Source organism: Clavelina lepadiformis, chromosome 7, assembly GCF_947623445.1.
Source record: "Clavelina lepadiformis chromosome 7, kaClaLepa1.1, whole genome shotgun sequence".
NCBI classification, from domain to species: Eukaryota; Metazoa; Chordata; class Ascidiacea; order Aplousobranchia; family Clavelinidae; genus Clavelina; species Clavelina lepadiformis.
In genome coordinates, this window is record NC_135246.1 from 14267725 (window position 1) to 14279740 (window position 12016).

The following is a 12016-nucleotide window of genomic DNA, read 5'->3' on the forward strand; positions in this document are numbered from 1 at the left end:
ATAAATGATCCCACAGCCATTGATTGATAAGTCAAGGCTTTTATTCCGAACTTTTGAGATAAGAAATTTAAGTATAACTGTGGCCCGCTAAGGCATGCACAAGAATAGTGTAATATGGCCCATGCACTTAAAACTTTGGGCATCTATGATTTAAACTAAACTTTAGAGAATAGAAGCAATTTTATGGCAGTAAACCAGACTGGAGAGTTTGCTAAACGCATGGGGCATAAAAATTAATTGCACAAATAGACTAATGCTCGGACTGCAGAGTATGGCAGTTTCGACGAGATCTTAGGGTTGTAGAAGCAAAATTCCAGTGTGCACTGCTGTTCGTAGCTAAAACCACCGAGTGCTCAACCACAGTTTGCCTTTGCATACAGCACCCCAGCTACTCAAATTGTGACGTCATCTGGTTGTGCACTTTTGCACTAGACACGTTAAATCAATCCACAATGATAGTAGGCTACTTCACTGACTGCTAGAATGTAACCAATACCATACCAAACCCCGGTATAGAACTTGGCTGCTATAAAACCTGGGGTCTATATAGGCGAGAAGTAGGGATCATTGCTCCTAGAATCCTAGATAATAAATAAAGGCCTATAATAAACTGCGCTCCTGAATTTCATGAAAACCGAGCTTGAGTCCTGGAATAGCCAGGACAAAAACGTGCATGATGAACGCTTTATACCCAAAATCGGCATCACCGGCTATTTTCAAGACGCCATGGAAATGACTGAGCTTGATTTCAGCTCTCACTGAATTCTTGAAACGGTTATATAGCCTAACAAACACAACAAGGCCTACAAGTCTGCGAACGTTAAAAAAAGTGCTACATCGCGATACGCTCCAACAGGTCTTAGCTTACTCCCGTAACAAATCATGCGATTAATACATCACGCCACCAGCCCACCACCCAATTGTGAAGCCAACTGAAACGTGACTGCTTGACTAAAACAGCTGATTTAGAGACATCTTTAAATTGTACTATGAGAGAACTAATCTGATAAACGGATCAGCTCGTTTATATCATTATATGCAAAGCACTCCACAGCTTCATTTTGAAAATATGCCACAAAGAAGTGTCGTTTCGGTTAACAGAAATGTTAACAACGTACTTATCTCATTTGCAGTTATTTAAGTGTGTTATCAAAATTTTAGTACCAGTGTCAATGTCGTAGCACAGATATTTGACCAAAAAAAGTGAATTGACAATAATACCTTAGTCTTTAAATACCATACGTAAAAACTAGGCATATAAAGACCATGGTTATAGTGCGAAAACCTGTTCTCCTGTGGATACATGCGTTAATTCAGTAAAATATTCTTGTTCAGCTGTTACATACCTAGTGGTCGCGATAAGCGCCACAAAATAAAACTTTACGTTCATCTATAAAACAAACATGTTTCGTTTAGTAGCTGGTGTTAAACTTGTTTCACTGCGATCTACCTGTGAAGAATCGTTTTCTACTAGGTGGCGTTGTGCTAGCAACAATAAAGCTGTTGATGCGGGACTTGTAATGCGGTTACATTCCTGAAACGTCAGAAGCCAGAAGGTTGTCGTCTAAGTACAGTACTTGAGGTTGGAATATTGTGGCAGAAATGGTAAGTGTGCCGTGCGGTATATATCCTAAATTTGCAATGCATTAGGCTTCAACTAATGTGGGGAAAATAACTCTGTGGCCTAACTGAGATGCCCGAATCGGACAGGAAAGTGCCGCAGTTTTCGACAAGTGACGTTCGACGCAAATTTTGGCGTGAGAGCGTGCATTGAAGCCCAAATTCTTTGTTTATTTATTCTAAATTGGCGTGAACATAATAAAGTTTGACGTGCTCGTTGATGAATCTCGTGCATGTATGTGCCACTCTTTCTACTATGGGATGTATATTACAGTACCAAGCCCCAAGCTGAATAGGCCAGACTCCAAAGTGTAAATTACCGCAGTTCAACAGTTTTTGACAAAAACCATGCGTCCATAGGAAAAGACTTGGCGTTATCTGGTTATGTGACGGTGTGCCCAACCTTGCATATTATTTTGTACTTAATATTAGCGGCATTCAAACCTCTCAAAATGGTCTTGTTTGTTTTTATAAATCAATTGGTGTTTCAAAAATCAGCATGCTTGCCACAATAGAACGCTTTGCAGTCCTTGACGATCGGACTAGCCTATGGCAGTTTTTGCCAGGAAGTCAGGGCGCAGAAGCAAATTTCTGGTGTTCGAGGAAGCAGCCGGTGTGCACCGCACCTCATGGCCCAAGCACTTTTGGAATCTTTGGTAGACAAGGCCTTTTATACTAAAAAATAGAGAAATTAGCAGTGTCTTCTTTTTTTAGAGTGGTCACTCTTCATCTGGTGCTCCTGCCAGTCTGGTTTGATGAGCTGTACATACTCAGTTCTAACCAAAACACTTTCATGATTGTGTAAACTAGTTTCAAAATTCTTTGTATATTTACTAATTAATTGTTGATCGACTTCCAAAACCTTGAAGTTTTTCTTGTAAATCTAAAATCTGGTGTGCACGATGCACTTGTGTTTCGTTCATGCTTTTGCTTCAGTGTTATGCAGGCCTATAGAATATCATTTTGTATGGACAGCTTGTATTGTTACACAGAAATCTGACAAAGCATCGCCGGTTATTGCCATAAATTATGCCACAAAACAGGGACTGGTGTAAAAACACTACCATTCTATTTTTTAAACATTTATTTTCTACAAAGCAGTTGTTTAATCGTGGACGGCAAAACTTTAAAATTTTGAAAACATAATGGTCATATATACCACCTCCTTTTTTGCTAATGCGATTAAGCACCACTACGCTGCACAGTTGCATATTTGTATCTAGACCCAACTGGGAGGAGTGATGACATCATAACTTTTCATTTCATTTGTATATTTGATCCTGTACATATACCACACGCTTAGTATATAATCTTGCCTACCCTGCTTAAAATTACTGGTCATGGTTGTTAACTATTATACAAACCAGTTTTATTAGTAGTTTATTAACTTAGGTCAGAAATAGAAATAGTTTTTATTTGGTTGTGTTTCAGAACATGCAGATCGAGTGATGTTGAGTGAGTCAAAAGTGCTTGAATAAGTCAACAGACCTGAGATTTAATTAAGTGATTGAGCAAACTAATAAGTTCCCAGTTTTGACTAGAAGTGTTACATAATTAACTATGCTCTTGTATTGTGCGCCTACCTTGGTAACTTTTGTGCTCCAGTATTAATCCAGACGTTTTCAGGCTGATAGTGTGGCATATGTATATCAATGTATTAGGCTTATGGAAACTATGATAACTTTCAGCTTGGGGCTTTTACATGTGTGTGCTACATACTGGCTTTTAGGCAAGCCAAATGAAGTTTGTGTTTGATTGGAATAGTTAAACATTGTTTTGAAGTAATTTTATAGAAGTTTTAAGTAGATTTTATAGTATTTCCTAAATTCCGGGTTGTCATTATGCATTTGTTGATTGATTTCTTGTAACATGATGACTGATTGTCGATTATATTTTTCTTTATTTTAGGCGGAGTTGGGATTGAATGATCATCATGTGCTGCAAGCTGTCAATTTCATGCGTTTTTGTCGTTACAAGAGAGCTCAGAGATTAAAAGCAGTTGACCATTGTTTTCAGGATCTGAAAGAAAGCAGGTATGAAATCAAGTTTAGTGTTAGGCAGCATTATTGCTTCCCATTGCAAAGGCTCCAACATGAGTGATACATTACCATCAAACATTCTGCAGATTGTATGAGGATACCTACACTCTTGATGAAGTTTCTGAAATGTTGGCTGGATTGCTGAGTACCGTAAGGGGTGAAGTTGAAACAGAATTATTGAACTCAACGCACACAAGTGTGCTCTTGTTGCGACAGTTGCTAACTCAAGCAGAAAAATGGCATCTAAAGCTCTCTGCAGATATCTCTGAGTTGGAAAACAGGTGATTTTTCACACCATGCTTTCCTCACTCTGAATCTCTTATGTCACTTTTCTTTCCACATAGATTTGGCTGAAGGTCTTTTGTCAATTGTTTTATATTTTTAATTTTTATGGTAGCAGACCAGAGGTTCAGTTTGTTTACATTATTGTTTTTCACCTATTTCAATTGTTAAGCATGGTTTTCATGTGGCACATTACAGGGAACTGTTGGAGCAAATTGCTGATTTTGAGGAAAGAGAAATAAGCCTGACTAGTACAACACATCTTGACTTATTGAAGCAAAATCTTCAACCACTTAATGAAACTGGTGGTATAGCATTGCTTCAAAAGGTGTGTAATATATAATTTGTTTTCAGTATATGGCTACCATAAAGTTCCATAGAACAGGAGTTTTTTTTTTACATCTGTTAAATATAGGAGATTCAAAGACTACAGACTGACAATGAAAAACTGACTGAGAGAAGCAAAACTGTAGAGAACAATGTGACATCATGTCTTAAAGAGAATGAAGCATTACGTAAACAAGTTAAAGAGCTTGGAGCAAAACCTGTCGCAGGGGCTGTACGTATTGTTTGCATATTTCCATTAATAGTGGAATGATTTGAAATCTCTAAAACTATAAACTTCTATAATCTATAAACTTAACCTTACAGTGTAAGCTAATTCACTCAACTCCCTTTGACTTGTCTATATGTTTTCATAACTTGAACTATCTTGACTGTATGCAGTTAACCGCTTACTTATAACATGTGATAAATTATTCATAACTCAAATACTTGAATCTAATAAACTTAAATTTTTCACAAACTTAAGAATGTTTTTTTGCCCTGGGCGAGTACCTGGAATTGCTACCGTAAAAAAGTCAAAAACCTACTCTACTTATGAATAGCTCTACTTCAGTGCATGTGAATTTTACACGGTTCACTGTCTCCTAAGCTCTAATGGGTTCCAAAAACATGTCAGGGCAGTGCCAAGGATCAGTCTCATACATAGTTATTTACTGATTTTACCATAACTAGGTGAAAAAAATTGGATAACTTTAAAAAAATTATTGGGTTCTGCTCTGAGTTAATAAATTTTTCTTGTATTTTATTGTGAGCTTTTTGATGTAACCACATTTCCTTTATTGAAACACTTCCTTTTTTAATAAAAGAGATAAGAGATGGCAAATAAGAGTTTCCAGTTTCCTTTTTTGTAATCATATTTTTCAGAGATTTTACATTTGTTTGCTATTTTGCCTTCTAGGACCAGTCAGAAGTTAGGAAACTGGAAGGCCAGCTTAAAGGCTTGCGCACAGAGCTTGACTCAACAGTTGAGCAAAAAGGAAAAGAAAGTGATAAAATGTACTCAGATTTTACCACCACAAAGCATGAGCTTTTAAAGGTCCAGGTAAGCGGTCCAGGTATAAATTCTTAACACTTTGATGTAGATGATACCATAATAAGTTTACTAAAAATTTTTATTGCTTTTTAGGAGCAATTAGAACTAACTGAAAGAGAACTTGATAAAAAATTCCGGGAGACTGGTGCGTACAAAAACCTGCGAGACATGCTTAGTAAAAAGAATGAGCAGATCAAAGACTTAAGGAAACGGTTGGGCAAGTAAGTTTTTGATATCATGCACTTTGCTACAAACAGAACTCGTGTTACACTCGTGAGCATATACCATACGTACGACATCGTGCAAGAAATAAATTAAAAGTCACTTTTTAAGTAGCATATTCTTTGTTTCTTTTTATTAAGTAATAAATTTTTTGTATTACCGGTATGAATACTGAATAGGTTAGAGCAGGCATGCACAACATACGGCCCGCGGGCCGCATGCGGCCCGCGAAACCTTTTCGTGCGGCCCACGAGATATTCCGTGATTTCGCTCATTCAGGCATTTTCTCCACGGTTACAGTTACATAATCAACGAATCCGATGCTTTACCGCCGATAAGCGTTAAAAACAACTACATACTGTAGTGCGAGAGGCAACCGACTCTTGACAGTAACCATCTTCTCAATAATATCTCTTATTCGACGGTTAATCGGTCACATTATATAAAGTAGGCTACACGTTAGTTACAACAATGTTAGCACGCGGCCCGCGAAAATTTTTTTTCCCTAAAACGGCCCGTGTACTATTTTGAGTTGTGCATGCCTGGGTTAGAGGTTATTCTTTTATTTGAAAAAATATTGGGATCTAAACATTACAATCCCAAAATAAATAATAATATTTGTTCATTTTGTTACCCACAGGTATGAAGAAATGGATTAATCACAATCAAACTATGCAATTTTTGCGATAAATGTTACACGTCTAAATTATTTTTCCCGTCCCCCTGCTTAAAAAATTAGTTGAGGTCAACGCCATTTTTTAGCTTCGTGGGGCACGCAGTCTCGTAAGGCTGCCTTTGCAATAAAATTTTTCATTCATGTTGCAAGTTAGGATAACAATGTTTGATGTACATCCATGCACGTTCAAGTTATTTTTCTTATGTATTAACTCGCTATTATTGAGTATTATTATTGCTATAACTTAGTTCAGTAATGTAATATGAATTTGGTACAAAAATGTTGGCTCTTAGTATTTTTCATTAACTATTAGTAAATAGCAATTGTTTATTGGCCATTTTTCACTTTACACATTGTTACACATGAATAATGTTTTATAAGTATATATTTTGTAGTCCTGTGTTTTGATGCTTTAATACTACTTGCTGATGTAAATAAGAACAACCTTCCTATAACTGGTGTGGTAAAAACAACTAGGAAACACAGATAAATATGAAAAAGGTTCGTGTAATATTGTGTAATATTCGTGTAATATTGTCTTTCTTATGTTAAATACGCTGTGTCACGCCCAAAAGCGGAGACTCTTAAAAGTTCATGTCAACAGGACAAGAGTTTGCAATCAGAGCGTTGGAAAAACCGCTAGACGGCGCAACACAGTTGGTAGATTTTTCCAGATAAGGTTTCTCTATGACTGCTGGCTGGATTTGGGAGAAGAGCTGAATAACACATCAGTATTGTCGTTGAGTTGATATATTTTTCATTTTTTCATTATTTTCTTAAACATAGTAGTAAACTTGCCGGTATTTTTGGTTGAGGACCCATACAAAACGAAGATCGTGGTGATTGGTGGAAAGCATAACTTAATTTTTCAGTTTCTGCTTTGGTCCACAAATGCTGTAAACAAGCATCTACTATTTATACTAGAAACAAAAAGTAACCAAAGATTTTTGCTTACGTTATAAAAAAGGGTCTTGAACTTACATTATTAATTTCTTGCTCGAGAGTTACGTTGAGTTTTTCTTTTGGGTCTGTTATTACAATATCCCTGAATTGACCGTTCCGACGTAGTTTTCTGAAGATGTTTCAATCTAAGTATCAGACCGGCAACACATACACATTCTGATAGGCAACTAACTCAAAACTTCAAAAAATTTTGTCGATGCACCTTTTGGCTCAAGGTTTCGGTTATAGCTTTAAATTAAACAAATTTTATACTAACTTTGTTTTTAAAAATCCCAACATTGGACCGAGAATATCTTCGGCTGCTCCAGTAACGGGGACAGATGTGCAGTGATTCAACGGAATCTTTGGATAGTACATTACGAAAGCCAAACACATTTCTTCTGTAGTTGCAAGTCCACTCTGTTGTCAAGTAAATTGGTTTGTGAATTCATTGTAAATTGGCTATTTGTAGTTGTAATTACTAATTTCGCTGTTTCATTCACTCTTTCAAATCAACCTCTGTGAGTGTTTTTTTTCCTCGCGTGGAATAGTCGCAGATGATTTGCATCCAATCTCCCTTACGCACTGTGCGCTCCGGAATAACAGCTCTAGTCTCCTGGAAGTTGAAGTCGTAAGTTTGATCCATTGATGGCGGAGGTAGTTCCGTTGTATTTCTAGGTTAACACTATCATTATAAAGAGTAATATGGCTTTTTATATGAATAATGAACTTATAGGCTTTGATACCTTTATGTCAGCCTTAAATAGCGCATAGAGTGAAGATCGAACTATGTTTCCTTTTCTGCATGTATAAATCTCATTTTCTTGCAGAATTTACAATAAGGTTGATTGAAATATACTACAAGATTGTCTCGGATAACAATACACATATCATACGTCATTTATTCACCATATGGGCTAAATATTCTTATCATACGAAATGCAACAGTCCGTAACAATGAGAAAGTTTACAAGCAACATTTTAATCTTGCTACCGGATTTGTCGCAACGTAATTGCTCTTCCAGCTACGTGAGAATGCAAGAAGGCTGAAAATATGTTTATTGAATCCACTTCTGCTACTTCCATCGCCTGTAGCATATGAAAAAACATTTCATTTCATATTAATGTAATTTAGTTTATTGCTATGTAGCCTACTCTTCGTCTATAATGACTGCACTCACATGAGTATGGTATAAATTGTCAAAGATATTGAGAAGTAGTTTGACAAGTCCTGAGCTTGCTTACCCCTCCTAGGCACTCCGCGCCGCATTCTCCATAAACCAGATAAGAATCGGTATTTGGTGGCACCAGCAATCCATTTCCGCTTACCGTATGCCCCATGGATATAAAACCCGCATCATTTTCACGAAGATCGGAGGTGTAGGTAAACCTAACCCCAGACGAATCTCGAATTACTAAACATTTAAAAAGACTGTTGCTACATTGTGTAATGAAAAATATTATGAAATGAAAATAAATGCTGGTCTCTGTTTAATACAAAATGTAATGGAAGGACATGTGAAAAAATCTTATGTTTTGTACTGCAAGTTATTTCAACGTAAGGAACGTTCTAATAAGCATGACCACCTTAAGCTTGGTTCCTTACTATAACTTTAAAATTACCTTCGTTTGTTGGATTGTCGTAGTGAGTTTCGAGAATGACATATTGTGCTTCACCAGGAACGCCAATTGGAATTCCAGCATTTTTTGGTAGACTGGTTGACTAAATCCAGGCAAATTTTATGTGGTCATATTAATGGTCTAATAAGAACGATCTAATATCTCGGTATGGTTTAGAACAAACGTTTTAAAATCAAAATCACTGACTGAAACCCGCCTGAGATTATTGTAACTTAACTATAAATAAACATTAAAATGGTTCTTCATTACCAGTTTATTTTTTAATACTTTTAATTGCAGTAAATTTGCTTACCCCTCCACCAACCCCCCATCCATAAGTGATAAAAAGACATCCTCGAGTTTCCGGCAAACTATTAGCAGTGTAACATTCCCTGCTCTCTCCATCGTGATCAGATTTCTAAGAAACATCAAAATGTTACGAAATTTACCAATTATACGACTGCTATACCTTCAGGCGAAAATTCTACTCGTTAATAACAGCTCGTGTAGACGAATAAGTGCCAAATAAAATTCCTGTTTGAGTCACTTTTAAAAGTTACCTGCAACGAGTATGGGCACTGCTGGATGACCAAATGGTGGACAAAGCGTCGATTTTTTTCTTCAATAACTGGCTCAATCTAAGTGATATTTTAATTTCTACGTTTATGAATATGTTTTATATACTGTATATATCTACTATAGGCTATATATTATAGCCTATAACTTACAACTGCTTTTAAGTCACCTTAATAATGTGATGTTTTTCTTTTAAATCCGGTAAACGTAACAATCTGCATTTATAGTACGTTGATTTAGTTTCGAACGATTTTCCGTCGTTAACGATGTCAAAGGTTTGCAGATCAGGTGCTTCTTGCACTAACAATTGCTCCTTGTCACGCGTTTTTCTCCCCAAAAGCAAAACACTCTTTGTACCTTTACGTGTGCAGAAGAATTTTTTAGATGTAAAGCATCGTGTCGAATTTCATTTTAAAAATTTCCGAGTCATTTCTGATGTTGTGGTCCACATTTATTATTCTGATGTTAGCTATACAGTCGTCTTGCCATAGAACTGAGTTATTCTTGCCCCCCAGACTAAATTAAAATTTGCCATAGCAATTAATACATATACCTCGGTGATTAAAACGATGTTTATCTGTGAAGAATAAGTCATTCAGAACCGGGTCGTGGACACCGTAAGCATAAATGATCCGGACAGTGCCTTTCTGTAATTTCCAATGCTCAAGTTAAGTTCATATCTAAGCATAGGCTACGCATGTTACTTAACATTTTTTTAAAAAAGTGTTAGGAAATGAACAAGGTTTCTTTTTTAGTTTTTATGCAATAGATTTTTTGAGCTTGTACTGTGATTGGTCTGTCGTGGTATTTTTCACAAGCAGCAAGTTGTCTTCGAAATTTAATCATCGTCACTCCGTCGCATTCACTTCCCCCAAGAAGTTCCACATTTTCTTCCCTGTCAGTCGGTGGGTATCCGCCATACCACGGCCCATATCTGTCCTATATGTGAAGTATAGCAACAATGACAAATGATAAGAGTTGTGACATGACATAACAAGAGTTTGTGCCCGTATGAGTTCTGTTGTTTTGACCACCAGAAGTTTATGTTGTAACCTAATTGGTATAGATGCCTTTCAAAGGCAAAATGATTCTTTTTTAACTTTCGCTTTATTTGTTATAATTACACAATAAAACGTCTCTGTACACTATAGTTACGTATTTTTTTACTTACGGTTATATGAGCTTGACCATTTCTGACCCAACCAACAATAATGTCGGCGCCCTCCATTCCTCCAAAAGGGGAAAACCCGATTCCTACCCATCCTGTGGTGATGGCATGGATCTAAGTTTTGGTAAAAATACGTAGGTCGCATGTGGTGTTTATCTGAAGTTAACCATAACGTAAAGTTTTCTTTAAAGTTGTTATAGGCCAGAGTTTTCTGTCTGATTTTGTCTTTCCGTCTTTGCCTGCAGTGTTTTGCCCTGAAGCTACAATAAAGTTGCTTTTGTTTTCAAACTGCCGCCGTCCTGCATCAAAGACTGTTTAGTAAATAAGTTTTCACGTATAGGCAAACGCTGTGGTTTTATTAATTTTTACTGTAGTAATTTTGGGGTTTATATTCTACTAAGCTAGAAACTGCGTGATGTCAGACTCTACCTTTGAACACTGTGAAAGCAGTTACTTAAAATATCATGGACTTAGCAATCTTTGGTGCACTGGAGATGACCTTTTGGCAAGTTATAAACACAATCTGACAAAATTTGTTATCTGTCTGATCAAATACAACCCAAAGCCATTTAATCTGTTCCATTACGTAACTTCATAAATGAAAATTGCTGCATGTATAAAGTATGGTAGTTTGATTCAAACTAAAAGTTAAAGGACTTAGTGGTGACTTATCTTAACCTATAACAAAGTTTTTTATTACAAAAACTGGACAAATACAGTTTGTTTGTGATATGAAAATACGTTAAGATTTCGTTCTGCGCGCTGATTGTATTTGGGAATCTTTGGTCGTGGGCGTGTTCTAGGCGTTTCTTTTTCTTAGAAACTGGTATTTAAAAAGTTGATAGCTTTGACCACACATTTAAAAAAAAGCTGGTTACTTTTCTTTAATTTTGAAGCACTATCTTGGAAAACTAGCTGTATTCGTGTCGTTGCGATTTAGTAACCGTGTTTATATGCTAACTATAGATGATCGACTTATCCTAACCTCCATCTCGATGTGAGTGTCATTGACCTTCCAGAAAACTCTAAAATGTTTCTCGTAATCCAAGTATTCATTCTGATCGTAATAGTTGCTTGGTTCCACGTCCACTAGCGCACGGACCATGGTGGTTAGTACGCACCAACAGATGACCGTGATAGGCCATTTTTTTAAAAACATGACCCTTTCTGCAATTGCTAGGCTTTTTAACTACTTCAAAAATCTTAAAATTATACGTTTGCAATTCTATAAATAATGAGCTACAAAACACAATTTGTGTTAGCATAGGCAAAATATGCAAGGTCCTGGCTACGTTTTAGTTAAAATATCGATAACAGATCGACTTTTTAACTTATTAAGATATGTTGACATCAGATTAAATCAGAAGAAGGGCGCATATTTCCCCTTAGGCTACATTTTTTCACAAGATTTTAAAAATAATAAAAAAATTGTCGATAGTAAAATTTTCATTGCTAGTTGTAGCATCCAATTTTTGCAGATAACAATATTCTGA

General features: G+C 36.4%; 2 protein-coding genes across 4 annotated transcripts; one reads left to right on the top strand and one right to left on the bottom strand.

Annotated features, from left to right (window-relative positions):
• The first annotated feature begins 1423 nt into the window (after positions 1-1423).
• LOC143464549 (leucine zipper transcription factor-like protein 1) lies at positions 1424-6672 on the top strand. Of its 2 annotated transcripts, none has more exons than XM_076962385.1 (8): positions 1424-1605; positions 3529-3653; positions 3746-3940; positions 4140-4269; positions 4357-4500; positions 5185-5328; positions 5413-5540; positions 6182-6672. In XM_076962385.1, the coding sequence occupies exons 1-8, from the start codon at positions 1603-1605 to the stop codon at positions 6198-6200; spliced, it is 888 nt and encodes a 295-aa protein (XP_076818500.1). In that variant the 5' UTR covers positions 1424-1602; the 3' UTR covers positions 6201-6672. The 2 variants fall into 2 exon arrangements, with proteins under 2 accessions (XP_076818500.1, XP_076818499.1); XM_076962384.1 differs by lacking the exon at positions 1424-1605 and adding an exon at positions 1666-1855.
• Positions 6527-11837, bottom strand: LOC143464546 (DBH-like monooxygenase protein 1 homolog). Of its 2 annotated transcripts, none has more exons than XM_076962381.1 (15): positions 11509-11834; positions 10527-10637; positions 10142-10294; positions 9909-10002; positions 9525-9712; positions 9340-9417; positions 9093-9197; positions 8783-8882; positions 8405-8574; positions 8154-8248; positions 7677-7833; positions 7437-7579; positions 7199-7289; positions 7016-7111; positions 6527-6933 (listed from the first exon to the last, which is right to left on the bottom strand). In XM_076962381.1, the coding sequence occupies exons 1-15, from the start codon at positions 11680-11682 to the stop codon at positions 6802-6804; spliced, it is 1887 nt and encodes a 628-aa protein (XP_076818496.1). In that variant the 5' UTR covers positions 11683-11834; the 3' UTR covers positions 6527-6801. The 2 variants fall into 2 exon arrangements, 1 of the variants encoding a protein (XP_076818496.1); XR_013118514.1 differs by having other exon boundaries at positions 6888-6933; positions 7199-7305; positions 11509-11837.
• Positions 11838-12016: the final 179 nt, after the last annotated feature.